We start from the raw sequence: 17,878 nt of genomic DNA, 5'->3' as shown, positions 1-17,878 counted from the left end.
GAATGCTTAGTCCTAGCCAAGAGAGGGTTTTCTGAGAGAGTTGTTTTTGCTCTCATTCAAGCTCGTAAACTGGTTGCTCGTCGCATCTATCATAAGGTTGGAGGACCTGAATATTCTGTTCTCCAGGATGAACTGGAGAAGGGCTTTTCTGCACGTCACCTGAAGGGACAGTTTTCGGCCCTGTCTGTGTTACTGCTGGGATCAGACCTGTGTTTAGATCTAAGGCTACACCTTGGAGTTTAAATTTTGTCCTTAAGGTTTTGCAACAGGCTCCGTTGGAGCCTATGCATGAAATTGACATTAAATTATTGTCTTGGAAGGTTCCTTTTCTACTTGCTATTGCTTCTGCGCGCAGAGTATCTTTGATTTCTGCCTTGCAATGCGTCCCTCTTTATCTGGCTTTTCATGCCGATAAGGCTGTTCTACGAACCAAGTTAGATTTCTTCCTAAGGTTGTGTCAATTTGCAACATCAATCAAGAGATTGTGGTTCCTTTCTTATGTCCTAATCCTTCTCGTCGAAGGAACATTTACAACGTAATCCTGGGTGTGGTTTGTGCCTTGAAGTTCTATCTTCGGGCCACAAAGGAATTTAGACTAACCTCTTTCTCTGTTTGTTCTCTTTTCTGGTAAGAGTAGGGGTCAGAGGACCTCTTCGACTTCCTTATGTTTTTGTCTGTGGAGTGTCATCCATTTAGCATAGAAACGGCGGGACATAAGCCGCCTCTGAGGATTACAGCTCATTCTACGAGAGCAGTGGTTTCTTTTTTGGCCTTCAATGGATCATATTTGTAAGGCATACTTTTTCCAAAATTATACAAGTTTGATGTTTTTGCTTCTGCTGAAGCAGCCTTCGGGAGAAAGGTTTTGCAGGCTGTGGTGGTTCTTCTGGCACCTTTTTCACCCTGATATTTCTCTTACTGTTCCTTGTTCCCTCGGCAGAATGACTGGGGTTATGAGGAAGTGGGGGAGGTATTTAAGCCTTTGGCTGGGGTGTCTTTGCCTTCTCCTGGTGGCCAGGTTCAGTATTTCCCACAAGTAAGGAATGCAGCTGTGGACTCTTCCCATACAGATGGAAATTAAATTCAGGTAAGCATAATTTTATGTTATTTGTTAAAATAAAAGTTTTGCTTTTTTTTTTTTTTTTTATCTTGTTCTGTAACATTTTAGTAGTGTTCAGATAATTACTGTATTTTAACAAGTGTGTAGTATTTAAATGTAGAATTTTTGTTTTAACTATGTATTTAACCCAAAGTATTAGACCATTTTCTCATTACAGTTTTATATCCCTTAAAGGGACAGTCTAGTCAAAATTAAACTTTCATGATTCAGATAGGGCATGCAATTTTTCCTATTGTCTTTTTTTCATTAAATTTGCTTTGAAAAGCTAAACCTAGGTAGGCTCAAACTGATTTCTAAACCATTGAAAACCGCTTCTTAGTTCAAAGCATTTTGAAAGTTTTTCACAGTTAGACAGTACTAGTTCATGTGTGTCATATAGATAACATTATGCTCACTCCCGTGGAGTTATTTATGAGTCTGCATTGGTTGGCTAAACTGCATGTCTGTCAAAAGCACTGAGATAAGGGGCAGTCTGCAGAGGCTTAGATACAAGGTAATCATAGAGGTAAAACATATATTAATATAAACATGTTGGTTATGCAAAACTGGGGAATGGGTAATGAAGGGATTTTCTATCTTTTAAACAATAAAACATCTGGTGTAGACTGTCCCTTTAAATTCAACATTTTAAAATAATTTCTATTTTAAATATGGTGCCTTGTCTGTGGGAATACCATTATCATGTTTTTTGGTTTGCACCACTAGGGGGAGACTCACCAGACGCACACAACATGAGTATAAGCAGAGAACCCTCCTGGAGTGGCAGCAACCGGCAGAGGAACCTCTCCCCTCGGATCAGCACTTCCTCTCCAGGTAAGATACAACCTTCCATTTAGGAGTTTTTTTGCTTTCTGCTTTTATATGGTTATGCTCTCTCTTCTGTATATATTATTCATTATCTCTGTGAATTGGACTGGTCATACCTGCTATTATTTACCAAGGAACAAGGCCTGCTGATTTCCTAACACCACACAAACTGCTTTCCTAAAGCAAAAACATCTAGTATTTTAAATTATTACTTTCTCATATTTTAGTTACCTTGTCTCAGCGTTTCCCATGACCGTTTTATGTCTTTATGGATTGTGATTCATGGTAATAGGTGCACATTACTATTTTTGTTCTTTTAGAGACATAGAAAAACAAAAATGTATGGCTTCCCCATGACTCAGAATCCAGAGATCAGTGCAGCACTGGATGAAAGATGCAAGGGTCTGTCAGGAGTCCAGAAACTCATTGACCTTTTATACACATACACTAATTACAAGCAAACAGATCCCAGGTGAGGATGGTTAGCCATTCAAACCCCTTTGTGTCAACTTGTGTGCATGTTATCAGGCCAAAATCACCAGGGTATGTAAACTTTTAAACAGGGTCATTTGGGTAGTTTCTTTTGTCATTATGATTTAAAAAGAGTAAACACAGTTGATTGATAATAAATGGCTTCAGCCAAACACTAACCACGAGTGAAAGAAAAGTTTTTGTGTTATCATTCATATTCTCTGAAAAATGGCCAAGAAATCATAAATTCTGCCAGGGTATGTAAACTTATGAGCACAACTGTACATATGTATCATTTATAGATCTATTGCAAATACTAAATTATTTGTTAACCTACAGCCTGTATACTTTTTATAATTTATAATCATTCAAATACCTCAGTATTTCATAAACATATACATATGGGAAGAATACATATCCTTAAATAAACAGAAATAATAATAATGTTCTATTTCAAATGTTGTTTAATTATTTATTCCCAATGATTGATTAAATATAAAACAGAATTAAATCCTTAAGGTAAACGTTTTTGCAACTTAAAGCTCCAAAAAGCCTCTCTACAATATAAGAGTTTGGTTTTGTCTCCACCCCTTTTTGGAGTTAGTACCTTTTTAATTATTTGCCACTTAAAGGAGACTGTATTCTTTCCATGTACATAGATAAAGTGATTAGAGAGTGCTGAACACTCTTTCTCATTGTCAATATTAGTAAGGTGCTCCCTAATTCGTGTTCTCATCATCCTAGTGGTGAGACCTACATATTGCATCTTAGATTCAACACAAGAAGCTAAGCATACTACATTACTCATTGAACAGTTCACACACTGCAATGTAGTATAGTCATTTCCTGTTGAGTATGAAACAAATTTGGAAGTGATTTGTATATAATCACAAGCTCTACAACGGGAGTTCCCACATCTATAGGTCTTGTTATGTCTTAGCCAGAAGCTCTGTATTCCTGACTTTTTAATAGGTAGATTTGTAGGTGATAGAATATTACCTAATGATGTCCCCTGTCTATATAAAAATCTGCAACCATTTTTGGCTGTTTCCTTCAATTTATCATCTGCTAGGAGGATTGGAAGATGCTTTTTGACAATGTTACAGATTCTTGAATATTGGTTGCTGTAAACCGTAACAAATGTAGTTTGTTTGGGGTATCTCTTTTTCTCTCTTGGTTTATCTTCTAGTAAGCTTTCCCTTGGGCAATGATCAGCCTGCATTCTAGCTCTTTTGATTACTCTATAAGTGTACCCCCTCTCTTTCAACTGTGATGTCAATTTCTTGCATTCTCGTTTATATTGATCTTCATTACTACAATTTCTTTTCATTTGTAGGAATTGACCTTTAGCTATCGCAAAAGGTACATGACTAGGGTGATTGCTTGTTGCATGAATCAATGAGTTTTTGGATATCGGTTTCCTATATAGTTGGCTCTCAATCTTATTTGAAGCACCTATGAGGCTAACATCTAATAGTTGATCTGTCTGCTATCATATTCCATTGTGAATTTAAGACCCACTGTGTTACCATTCAGATTTTTAACAAAAGAGAGTGCTTCTTCCTCTGTTCCTGTCCAGATAAATATCAGGTTGTCTATGAATCTTTTATAGATCTTAATCGATGACCTGTATGGATTTTATCTCCAAAGATGTGTTCGGCCTCCCACCAACCTAAAAACAGGTTGGCGTAGGACTGGGGAAATTTTGCCCCCATCGCCGAACCACATCTTTGGAGTCAAGACTGACCCTCAAAACTGAAAAAATGATGTTGCAGAAGATATCTTATTAAATATCAATCAATGTCCTGCTGTATTATTCGTAGCAAATGCTTAGTGTCCCTTAAACAACTCACTATCTACTAACCAATGGTTGGATAATGGAGTCTACCCACTCTGATAGTGGTTCCAGTAACGATCCTATACCGGATACTATAGGTCTTCCTCTTATATCATCTAAAGACTTGTTAACTTTAGGTAAATGGAAGAGGGGTATTTTCGGGTATTGAACATATAGAAATTCAGCTGTTTTGGGATCCACATATCCCTTTTCCACCCCCTCATCCATTATTGACCTCACTTGTTGTTGGTATATCTTAGTTGGATCAGTTCTCAATTCACATATGTTTTAGTATCATTTAACTGATTTTGAGCTTCACTAACATAGTCTTCTCTTAGGAGTACTACTGTACTTCCTCCTTTGTCTGATCTTTTGACCACCAAATTAGTCTTTTCTTTCAGCGACAAAGTTGCTTCTTCCAAGATCCTATTTTTAATGCTCTTATTAGTTTTAAACCTTTATTTAACTCAGTTCTTTTTCTACAGCTTTACGAAACAACTCCAAAACAGTACCTCTGCTCTGTATTGGATAGAATAAGGATTTACTTGAGAAAGTCTCTGTTAATTTATTTTCATTGTATTCTTTATTTGTTACAGGAGTTTCAATAATAACATCATCATCTGTAAGGCTCACAAGATCTCTAAGGCAACATTGATCCTTAAAATTGAGGTTAGAATAAGGGGCAAAACCTTCCTCTTTTTGAATAGAGCAAGTCATAGAATTATTATTATCATTGTCACCAGGGACTATGTCTTCTTTCAGAGAGGCAGCTGAGTAATAATGACATTTCAATGTTAAATTCCTTAAGGCCACAAAATATATAGACAAGGATCACTCAACCGTAGAGCAATAGAGGACTGAAGAGTGATAACACAAATTCAATAGTATGAAATATTGCTACAGTTTAATGGTAAAATATTTTCTCATATAACCATATTCAACTATAAAAACAAGAGAAAGAGGTTCTAAAAATCTTATGTCAGCACAAATTTTATATACCTAGTATAAAAGTCTCAAATACGCAAAGGCATATGAATGCTAATATAACACATTGAGCAATGTTGCCCTATAGTAGGTGTCTAAGATCAACGGTCAGAGTAAGGACGCCAAGTAACGCCGCGCTTGTGGCTGAGGGTCCGTAAGTAATTCTCTGATTTCCCCGAACATCTTCATACTTGTATACCATCTAAAAGATATATCCGACTAAGAGAGAACACCCGGGTAAAGCTGCGAGGGTAGCGCGGGTTCTCCTTAACCTGTTTATTGTGGCAACCGTTGTACTACAAGTACTTGCCTAAAGACTACACTCTGGCTGCTTTAAATCATTGTATTCAGAGGTCATTTCACATGCATATCATATATATGGATACCACTAAGGCACTTTAAGGAACTATAATTTCTAAAGAAAAAGAACAATTGCATTGAGAAATTAATTTCAGTCAACTAGACACTTCACACTTATTTTCCTTGTTTAATTTTCGTATTGGCATTAGTTGTTGTAACAGATTTGTGATACATTAGACTAGATATGTTATCCATTTAACAGCCACTTTAAAGCTTTTTCTTTATCCACACTTGTATTAGTCACTCACCTGAGTACCTACGATATGTATTACATCTAGCACTTAAAGGAATATTAAACCCAAAAATTTTCTTTCATTATTCAGACAGAGAATACAATTTTAAACAATATTCCAATTTACTTCTTTTATCTAATTTGCTATTTTCTTTAGATATCCATTGTTGAAGAAATAGCAATGCATATGGGTCAGCCAATCACACAAGGCATCTATGCGCAGCTACCAATCAGCAGCTACTGAGCCTATCTAGATATGCTTTTCAGGAAAGAATATCAAGAGAATTAAGCAAATTAGATAATAGAAGTAAATTAGAAAGTTGTTTAAAATTGTATTCTCTATCTGAATCATGAAAGAATTTGTTTGGGTTTAATGTCCCTTTAATGAACACTAACCCTTAGCATTTTACATGCAGTTTTTGCACTATATATGTATGTACTAACCAAATCCCCTTATTCCTTTTCTCCTTGAGGTCTTATTAAACCTCACTTATATGATCTTTACTAAATCTTAGACACCTACTTTAGGGCAACATTGCTTAATGTGTTCTATTAGCATTTATATCCCTTTGCGTATTTAAGACTTTTATACCAGGTATATCAAATTTGTGCTGACATAAGATTTTTAGAACCTCTTTGTCTCGTTTTTATAGTTGAATATGGTTATATGAGAAAATATTTTTATTTTTCTAGGGGAGATGTCCCATTTTTATACTTTTTTTTTTATTTTATATTTTTTTATTGAGGCAAATAATAATACAGTGCAGAGCATTACAACCACAAACATATGCCCTTAGCCCGTAAGGACATTTATCCAAAGTATACATCTCTTCCAGTACATTAAGCATAACAAACCATACTTAAAATCATTAATGAGATCTTACATTTAAAAAACGCTAGGTATTGAAGAGCTAATAGTCAAAAATATTGCATAGAGTATAGTAATTCCTATGTGGTCAAAGGGAACATAACAGCTGGCCTCAGGTTTTTTAGGTCTATAACATATAGGACTTTTTTTGGGTCCTCAGGTCTATAGATAGATAGATTTTCAAATTAGCATATAGGGCCGCCCTCAGGCCCTGGGGTCTATAAATGACCAGATAAATATAGAGCTTTCAAATATATTACATATTGGGCCATATCAAGGCTCTGGACTATAACCCTCATCTTAAACCAAAAGGACCACACTTGGGTCTCTGACCACTGGAAAAAAGCTTATCGTAAGAGAGTGGGACTAACATGAAACCAAATAGGGGAGGGAATATCATTAGCCGCTGCGTTGTCACATCTTTAAGTACAATAAGAGGGAGGTTTTTAATGGAATCTGTGTTCCTATGTTTAATAATTAAACTACTACTAAGGGGAAACCCCTTAGGGGGGGAAAGCCGGTGCCAGCTAATCAGGTATTAAATAACAGTTTACATATCTTAAGAATTAATAAACATAGAGAGTTAATAGCAATAACCCTGTAATAAAAACAAAACTAGATTGCCAAACATATAAGTTCCACCCAAATAACTGCTGGTAGTGGTGCATTTAAGGTCGTATTTATCCAAAATTACACTGTATCACCTACCTAGGGGCATGGGCCCTATACCCCCAGGCTGGAGGCAAAATGCTGATCCTCTCGATAAACCTTAGTGTAATATAGCTAATATAGTATGGCTAAGGGAGAATATTATAATATAAATGGTTTAACTGGGTTAGGGCTATGAAGCAAGGTAGACCGGATTAACTAGGGCAACTTCCATATGATTGCTTCCGGTGGGGTGAAAAATACATACAGAGAGATATAGCAGCCCAATATAAACTGCACCTTCACCTTCACTCAATGGGTCAACAATATGGATGAACGAACTTTGTACAGTAGTGAACAGAACACATATAAGTGAATATGAGTGAGAGTACACAGCTAGAGCATCAGAACAGTTGCATGTGTCTCCGTTAAATCAGTGAGTACAAAATAAATGTGCAGCATGCGGTCAGTCAGATTCAGCAGTAATTCAGAGAGCGCTAGTGTCAAGCCTAAACGAGACTATCCTCAGGGGGTGAGTATAGTGGGGACATTAGATCAGAACCCTAATGCACACTTCTAACAGTAGAACAAAATAGTAAAATCCAGAACCTATAACACGTGAGTGATAAACATGCATGCTGTGTCTATGGAGTTATATCATTTAACATGTCGCAGCAACATAAGTGGAAACAAGATATAAACTTTTAAGGTGTGAGCTGACATACCAATGGTACACATATCACTGTAATATTGACAGGGAAAAAACATCGGAGTGCATTGGGTGTTATAACATGACCATGGTAAGCTAGAGAGCAAAACAAGTACTATACTATAAATGCGTTAATCCCGGCCCTAAGGCCGACAATGAACAAGGGCAAACACAAATTATCCAGTAATCAAGCTCTCTAACAAACCTTAATGTTCAGTTCAGCAAACACAGTCCTTAAATGGTCAGTGTCGGTAGAAACATAGAGAGTCTTCAACCGATGCCAGATTTGAGGCAAGGTAGTGCAGGGAGTATCATCACAGGCCAGTCTGCCTCAAGTGCGCTTTGTATATCCCAGCTGCGCTGAGCTGGTTTCCCTTCAAATACAGACCTTCGTGGTTTCTTGCGTTTGGCCCCAGTGTCTTTAAGACGAGTGTTCCCCTTGGCTCCTTGTCGCTGAGATTGTTTACCATTAGTGCGCCGCCAAGCCAAGATGTTTGCTGGACTATTAGCCTCTAGACCGTCGTTATCCAGCAGCTGCTCATGTAGACTGTCAGGCGGTTCTGTAGGGACTTGAATACACATCCCAGTAGTTACACCTCCCTGTTTAACAGACAGTTCATCTGCAGTGTACACATCCATGCCCTGTAAGGGAAGGTGATCAGCAGGGCTTGATGGATCTGTGATCGGTGTCTGACTAGGTAGGAGTCTATACAGCTTGTCCAGGACAATCTCCAAGTCCCTTTCTATGTCTCTAAAATGATCAGCCAATAGTTGTGTCACCTCAGATTCCCATCTTTTCAGACCCTCCATTATGCTGTGCGGGTGATTGAGATCACTTATTATGTGAACTTTAAGCCCGGCTGGTGTATTTAGTAACAGGCTAACTAGAACTGTGGCGCTACAGCCGTATTATGTGTGCATCCAATTTATCAGTTTACAGCGTTGTCACAAGAGAGTTGGTAGGAGAGAGCATTTTTATGCCAAGATGGCGATTCGCGCCTCTGTTGTAAGCTATGCAGCGTAGATTTCAGGATCTTTTCCTTCCGTATTACCACTCCATATGTATACCGTTGCTGAAGAGGTATCAGTGTTATCTGGGCTATCTGCTAGAGTTGTAAAATAACCTGATTTTCAGGGAAACAATGCCATTTTGCACGATGTGTATTCAGGAGCTCTTGCTATGTGCGACTTATCTCTTTAGCTGCTGGCTCCGCCCCCCCCCCCCCCATTTTTATACTTTAGCATTGTACTAATTTTTAAATTACTTGTTTGATAATTATTAGACATTAAACTGCCTAAAGACAATTAAAAGGGTAGGTTTAGATAGGAGCTTATAGAGGGCTTTTCTGAGCGCCTCTCTTCCGTTTTTTGAATAAATTTTAAATTCCTTACAAATCTATTTAGGTCAATGAGGCTATCAAAAAGTTTAAAATCCTCATAGGGAACCAAACCTAGGCCTAGATTTAATACTTTATACTCCATAGTAAGTTTCAAACCAGAAACATTAAATCACATTCCCTACTAGTTGTATCACTTTACTAGGGGTTACTACTTCAGTTTGAATCATTGTTTCTGTGTTCTCAGTTTATATCTGTTCCTGCCTCTCGGTTCTCTCTGCTCTCTTCTTGCAACCCCCCCCCCCCTTCATTTCCTTTCTTTTCCTTCAGTTAGAATTCCTTGATTACCTCTGCCTCTACCCATATAGGTTCTCAATATAGAACCCCTGTTTTGCTTCTCCTTTGGAGGAGGTAGAAAACTTTCACCAACAGAATTATCAGTATAGTCCTCAGTCATAATTGGATCCTATATCTTCTTCCATCGATTCTGCTTCCATATCTAGATATGCTTTTCAACAGCAGATATCAAGAGAACAAAGTAGATATTAGAAGTAAACTGGAAAGTTGTTTAAAATTGTATTCTCTATCTGAATTATGAAAGAAAATGTTTGGATTTCATGTCCCTTTAAACAAGAGGCCATAAGATCTAAATGTGAAATATGTTATAAATGTACAATCTGGGGAAAAATAACTCTTAAGGAAGAACCCCTTTTACAGGATGTGAATTGCAGAAAATATAAATTCCTTGGAAGATCAATAGATGCCACAGTAGAGATTTTGTCTGACAGAGATATAGGTCTCATTTGAGAAAAAAACAAATTAAGTCTGTAGAGCCAAGAAGATTACATGCGCTCTCCTGAACTTATAGACTGTTCTGTTCTGTAACTCGAGAGACCAGCATCTGTAGAAATATTGTCTAAGAAGGACGAATAAAGAACGCCCCAGAAGACTCGAAAGGTTAATATTCACCTGGACATAGAGTAGAAAATAACAAGCCAAATTGGTAAGAGTAATATAGAACAACATCTGATGGTAAAAACATTCATCTGAAACTTCAGTACAGATCAAAGAAGAGAATACAAAGATGTTTGTAACTTGGGATCTGAATAGATCCATAAAAGAAGAGGCATGGTATAGTCTATAAGATTCTTAGAATAAAACTCATAATTAAGCAAAAACAACCTTTGCTGGCATGGAGAGAAATCACTCAGAATCTTTTGCAGGCTTATGTTGAGCATTATTTTGTAATGTAGGAGCCTCTCTTATGAATATAGAATAGAACCCTTCATAGCTAGAACAGCTCAGAAGGTAACATTTTCTCCAACATTGGAGTGTCCGGTCCACGGCGTCATCCTTGCTTGTGGGAAATATCTCTTCCCCAACAGGAAATGGCAAAGAGCCCAGCAAAAGCTGTCCATATAGTCCCTCCTAGGCTCCGCCCACCCCAGTCATTCTCTTTGCCGTTGCACAGGCAACATCTCCACGGAGATGGTTAAGAGTATGTGGTGTTTAGTTGTAGTTTGTTATTTTAAAATAGTGCTGGTATGTACTATTTACTCTGAAACAGAAAAAAGATGAAGAGTTCTTTTTGTGAGAGGAAGATGATTTTAGCAGCAGTAACTAAAATCGTTTGCTGTTTCCACATAGGACTGTTGAGATGAAGTAACTTCAGTTGGGGGAAACAGTTAGCAGACTTTTCTGCTTAAGGTATGACTAGCCATATTTCTAACAAGACTGTGTAATGCTGGAAGGCTGTCATTTCCCCTCATGGGGACCGGTAAGCCATTTTCTTAGTCTCAAACAGAATAAAGGGCTTAATATGGGCTATAAAACTGGTAGACACTTTTATGGGCAAAATCGATTGCTTTATTTGGGCATTTTATACATCTTATGTTTGAAATTCACACTTATAAACTTTGGGGAACGTTTTTTAACGTCAGGCACTGAGTTAGACACCTTTCCAGTCAGGAAGGGCCTTCCCAGTTGTAGGCTGAGCCTCATTTTCGCGCCATTACTGCGCAGTTACTTTTGAGAGCAAGACATGCAGATGCATGTGTGTGGATCTGAAAGTAGTTGGAAAGGTTCCTAGAAGGCTTCATTTGGTATCGTATTCCCCCCTGGGTTTGGTAAAGTCGCAGCAAAGGCTGTAGCTGGGACTGTAGAGGAACAATTCCTTCATACTTTTTCACATATTCAGTAATAAAGTGTGCACTGTTTAAAATTTAAAGAGACAGTAACGTTTTTGTTTTAAAACGGTTTTTGTACTTTATTGACAAGTTTAAGCCTGTTTAACATGTCTGCACCTTCAGATAAGCTATGTTCTATATGTATGAAGATCAATGTGTCTCCCCCATCAAAATTGTGTGATAATTGTGCCATAGCGTCCAAACAAAGTAAGGACAGTACTGCTATAGATAGTAAAGTTGCCCAAGATGATTCATCAGATGAAGGGAGTAGACATAGTTCTACATCATCTCCTTCTGTGTCTACACCAGTTTTGCCCACGCAGGAGGCCCCTAGTACTTCTAGCGCGCCAATGCTTATTACTATGCAACAATTGACGGCAGTAATGGATAACTCAATAGCAAATATTTTATCCAAAATGCCTGCATATCAGAGAAAGCGCGATTGCTCTGTTTTAAACACTGTAGAGCAGGAGGACGCTGATGATAATTGCTCTGTCATACCCTCACACCAATCTGAAGGGGTCATGAGGGAGGTTTTGTCAGACGGGGAAATTTCAGATTCAGGTAGAATTTCTCAACAGGCAGAACCTGATGTTGTGACATTTAAATTTAAATAAGAGCATCTCCGCGCACTGCTTAAGGAGGTGTTATCTACTCTGGATGATTGTGACAACCTGGTCATTCCAGAAAAATTATGCAAGATGGACAAGTTCCTAGAGGTTCCGGTGCACCCCGACGCTTTTCCTATACCCAAGCGGGTGGCGGATATAGTGAATAAGGAGTGGGAGAAGCCCGGCATACCTTTTGTCCCCCCTCCTATATTTAAGAAATTATTTCCTATGGTCGACCCCAGAAAGGACTTATGGCAGACAGTCCCTAAGGTCGAGGGGGCAGTTTCTACTCTAAACAAGCGCACTACTATTCCTATCAAGGATAATTGTGCTTTCAAAGATCCTAAGGATAAAAAATTGGAGGGTTTGCTTAAAAAGATTTTTGTACAGCAAGGTTACCTCCTGCAACCCATTTCGTGCATTGTTCCTGTCACTACAGCAGCGTGGTTCTGGTTCGAGGAACTAGAAAAGTCGCTCGGTAGAGAGACTCCGTATGAGGAGGTTATGGACAGAGTTCACGCACTCAAGTTGGCTAATTCTTTTATTTTAGATGCCGCTTTGCAATTAGCTAGATTAGCAGCGAAAAATTCAGGGTTTGCAATTGTGGCGCGCAGAGCGCTTTGGCTAAAGTCTTGGTCAGCGGATGTATCTTCCAAGACAAAATTGCTTAATATCCCCTTCAAGGGTAAAACTCTCTTTGGGCCAGAATTGAAAGAGATTATCTCAGACATCACTGGGGGAAAGGGCCACGCCCTTCCACAAGATAGGCCTTTCAAAGCCAAGAATAAGTCTAATTTTCGTTCCTTTCGCAATTTCAGGAACGGACCGGCCTCCAACTCTGCAGCCTCTAGACAAGAGGGTAATGCTTCACAAACCAAACCAGCCTGGAAACCGATGCAAGGCTGGAACAAGGGTAAGCAGGCCAAGAAGCCTGCTGCTGCTAACAAAACAGCATGAAGGAGTAGCCCCCGATCCAGGACCGGATCTAGTAGGGGGCAGACTCTCTCTCTTTGCTCAGGCTTGGGCAAGAGATGTTCAGGATCCCTGGGCACTAGAAATAGTTTCTCAAGGTTATCTTCTGGAATTCAAGGAACTACCCCCAAGGGGAAGGTTCCACATGTCTCACTTATCCTCAAACCAAATAAAGAGACAGGCATTCTTACATTGTGTAGAAGACCTGTTAAAAATGGGAGTGATACACCCAGTTCCAACGGCGGAACAAGGAATGGGATTTTACTCAAATCTGTTTGTAGTTCCCAAAAAAGAGGGAACTTTCAGACCAATTCTGGATTTAAAGATCCTAAACAAATTTCTCAGAGTACCATCGTTCAAAATGGAAACCATTCGAACGATTCTACCTACAATCCAGGAAGGTCAATTTATGACTACCGTGGATCTAAAGGATGCATACCTACATATTCCTATCCACAAAGATCATCATCAGTTCCTAAGGTTCGCCTTTCTGGACAAACATTACCAGTTTGTGGCCCTCCCATTCGGGTTAGCCACTGCTCCAAGGATTTTCACAAAGGTACTCGGGTCCCTTCTAGCGGTTCTAAGACCAAGGGGCATTGCTGTAGTACCTTACTTGGACGACATTCTAATACAAGCGTCGTCTCTTTCAAAGGCGCAAAGGCTCACACAGACATCGTTCTGGCCTTTCTCAGATCTCACGGATGGAAGGTGAACATAAAAAAAAGTTCCCTGTCTCGGTCGACAAGAGTTCCTTTCTTGGGAACAATAATAGATTCTTTAGAAATGAGGATTTTCCTGACAGAAGTCAGAAAGTTAAAACTTCTAAACGCTTGTCAAGTTCTTCATTCTATTCCACGTCCTTCCGTAGCTCAGTGCATGGAAGTGGTAGGATTGATGGTTGCAGCAATGGACATAGTTCCTTTTGCGCGAATTCATCTAAGACCATTACAACTGTGAATGCTGAAACAGTGGAATGGGGACTATACAGACTTGTCTCCAGTGATTCAAGTAGATCAGAAGACCAGAGACTCACTCCGTTGGTGGCTAACCCTGGACCACCTGTCCCAGGGAATGAGCTTCCGCAGACCAGAGTGGGTCATCGTCACGACCGACGCCAGTCTAGTGGGCTGGGGCGCGGTCTGGGAATCCCTGAAAGCTCAGGGACTATGGTCTCGGGAAGAGTCTCTTCTCCCGATAAACATTCTGGAACTGAGAGCGATATTCAATGCTCTCAGGGCTTGGCCTCAACTAGCAAAGGCCAGATTCATAAGATTCCAATCAGACAACATGACGACTGTTGCTTATATCAATCATCAGGGGGGAACAAGGAGATCCCTGGCGATGAGAGAAGTGACCAAAATAATAAAATGGGCGGAGGATCACTCCTGCCACCTATCTGCGATCCACATCCCAGGAGTGGAAAACTGGGAGGCGGATTATCTGAGTCGTCAGACATTCCATCCGGGGGAGTGGAAACTCCACCCGGAGATCTTTGCCCAGTTAACTCAATTATGGGGCATTCCAGACATGGATCTGATGGCGTCTCGTCAGAACTTCAAGGTTCCTTGCTACGGGTCCAGATCCAGGGATCCCAAGGCGACTCTAGTGGATGCACTAGTAGCGCCTTGGACCTTCAACCTAGCTTATGTGTTTCCACCGTTCCCTCTCATTCCCAGGCTGGTAGCCAGGATCAAGCAGGAGAGGGCCTCGGTGATCTTGATAGCTCCTGTGTGGCCACGCAGGACTTGGTATGCAGACCTGGTGAATATGTCATCGGTTACACCATGGAAGCTACCTTTGAGACAGGATCTTCTTGTACAGGGTCCATTCGAACATCCAAATCTAGCCTCCCTCCAGCTGACGGCTTGGAAATTGAACGCTTGATTCTATCAAAGCGTGGGTTTTCAGATTCCGTGATAGATACTTTGGTTCAGGCCAGAAAACCGGTAACTAGAAAAATTTACCATAAAATATGGAAAAGATATATCTTCTGGTGTGAATCCAAGGGATTCTTATGGAATAAGATCAAAATTCCTAAGATCCTTTCCTTTCTACAAGAAGGTTTGGATAAGGGATTATCAGCGAGTTCTCTAAAGGGACAGATTTCTGCTTTATCTGTCTTGTTACACAAACGACTGGCAGCTGTGCCAGATGTTCAAGCATTTGTTCAGGCTCTGGTTAGGATCAAGCCTGTTTACAGACCTTTGACTCCTCCCTGGAGTCTAAATCTAGTTCTTTCAGTTCTCCAAGGGGTTCCGTTTGAACCTTTACATTCCATAGATATTAATTTGTTATCTTGGAAAGTTTGGTTTTTGGTTGCTATTTCTTCTGCTAGAAGAGTTTCTGAGTTATCTGCTCTGCAGTGTACTCCTCCCTATCTGGTGTTCCATTCAGATAAGGTTGTTTTGCGTACTAAGCCTGGTTTTCTTCCAAAGGTTGTTTCCAACAAAAATATTAACCAGGAGATAGTTGTACCTTCTTTGTGTCCGAATCCAGTTTCAAAGAAGGAACGTTTGTTACACAATTTAGATGTAGTCCGTGCTCTAAAATTCTATTTAGAAGCTACAAAAGAGTTCAGACAAACATCTTCTCTGTTTGTCGTCTATTCTGGTAAAAGGAGAGGTCAAAAAGCGACTTCTACCTCTCTTTCCTTTTGGCTTAAAAGCATCATCCGATTGGCTTACGAGACTGCCGGACGGCAGCCTCCTGAAAGAATAACAGCTCACTCTACTAGGGCTGTGGCTTCCACATGGGCCTTCAAGAACGAGGCTTCTGTTGATCAGATATGTAAGGCAGCGACTTGATCTTCCCTGCACACTTTTGCCAAATTTTACAAATTTGATACTTTTGCTTCTTCGGAGTCTATTTTTGGGAGAAAGGTTTTGCAAGCCGTGGTGCCTTCTGTTTAGGTAACCTGATTTGCTCCCTCCCTTCATCCGTGTCCTAAAGCTTTGGTATTGGTTCCCACAAGTAAGGATGATGCCGTGGACCGGACACACCAATGTTGGAGAAAACAGAATTTATGCTTACCTGATAAATTACTTTCTCCAACGGTGTGTCCGGTCCACGGCCCGCCCTGGTTTTTTAATCAGGTTTGATGAATTATTTTCTCTAACTACAGTCACCACGGCACCCTATGGTTTCTTCTGTTTTTTTCCTCCTGTCCGTCGGTCGAATGACTGGGGTGAGCGGAGCCTAGGAGGGACTATATGGACAGCTTTTGCTGGGCTCTTTGCCATTTCCTGTTGGGGAAGAGATATTTCCCACAAGTAAGGATGACGCCGTGGACCGGACACACCATTGGAGAAAGTAATTTATCAGGTAAGCATAAATTCTGTTTTTCTTCTAAAATGATTTGAGGGATCTCACAGTACTGACAAGACGTCTTAGATCTTCTTGCCAGAGCGGAGAGCTTTAGCTCATCGTGCCTTAAGTCATGACTAGAAGGGTTCCACATTTACAATTTATTTTATTATTTTCAATCCATTAAATTCAGCAAATTAATAACTGCATTAAAATGTGCATCAATATGTCGAGTTTAGGATTGTTCATTGTTGAGATTGTTTAAGTGATTGTAAAGTTTAATGAATAAGTGCCCAGTATCTAAAAATAATCTTAAAAGCAGGGGCATTTTCATTGATTAAACTTTACAAAGACATTTATTTTTAAAATACCTTTATGTTATGGTAAACATAATCTGGATCCTCCGCCTAGAGCTCCTGCTTTCTTTAGCAGATCGATGACGAATCTGGCTTCCTCCAATCGTTGTGTGCCCCTTTGGCATCCAGCTTGTGAGGTACGCAACGATTGGAGGAAGCCAGATTCGACATTGATCTGTTAAAGAAAGCATGAGCTGCGGGCGGTGGATCGGCGGTATGTTTACTATAACACAAAGGTAATTTATTTTTAAAAATAAGTGTCTTTTTAAAGTTTAATGAATGAAAGTGCCACTGTTTTTAAAATTATTTTTGTATAATGGGCACTTATTCATTAAATTTTACAATCACTTTAACCTTTCAATTCCAAAATAAAATAAAAAAAGTTATTTGGTAAGTGCCCACACATTTGCATACACGTTTATCTGTTAGGCTCCATCAGATTTAGAAAATTTATTTCTAGGGCTGGTACAAACTGGTTAAAGCTTAACTATGGAATTTATTTTTTATTTTTTTAATAAAGAAAGCATGCTTGGCATAATACCAGAGCTCTGCATATAGAAGTAGCTGAAGGCAAATTCCTGTGCCAATACTATGGCTGTAGAACTACTTATAATTAATAGAAAATAATGTAATGCGTTCTTAAAGGGACATGAGACCCCAAATTGTTCTTTCTTGATTTAGACAGAGCATAAACATTTTTTCGAATTAGTTATATTATCAATTTTGCTTCATATGATTGGTATCCTTTTATTGAAGGTGCAGCAGTGCACTAATGGGAACTTTGCATAAATAAAAAGAGAGAAGCGCTCAACCTGGGAACGAACAATAGCATCATTGCTTGTTCTATGGCTAGTTACCACCCTAGAAGCAGCCTCTTTTTGCTCACTATGTGCCTTTCACAAAGAAGAACTTTCCTGTAGCATATCAGTCTGATCCTGACTTCACAGTACAGTCCAGCACCGAAATACCAGGCAATCCCTCTTTGAACGAAAGAAACGGCAAAACCCCAGACGTACGTTTCGGCCTATTGTGGGCCTCGTCAGTGAGGTGCAGCCATATCCCTCTAGGCACACT

General features: G+C 39.5%; 1 protein-coding gene across 5 annotated transcripts in view; it reads left to right on the top strand.

Annotated features, from left to right (window-relative positions):
* ZNF618 (zinc finger protein 618) overlaps positions 1–17,878 on the top strand; it is a 692,337-nt gene that overhangs the window by 258,453 nt on the left and 416,006 nt on the right. For all 5 annotated transcript variants that reach the window (XM_053696021.1, XM_053696019.1, XM_053696018.1 and 2 more), the window contains exon 3: positions 1,826–1,933. In XM_053696021.1, coding sequence (XP_053551996.1) covers positions 1,826–1,933 — 108 coding nt within the window. The remainder of the gene's footprint in view (positions 1–1,825; positions 1,934–17,878) is intronic.

Source organism: Bombina bombina, chromosome 12 (assembly GCF_027579735.1).
Source record: "Bombina bombina isolate aBomBom1 chromosome 12, aBomBom1.pri, whole genome shotgun sequence".
In the NCBI taxonomy this organism is placed as follows: Eukaryota; Metazoa; Chordata; class Amphibia; order Anura; family Bombinatoridae; genus Bombina; species Bombina bombina.
This window is presented reverse-complemented; position numbering and strand designations above follow the sequence as displayed.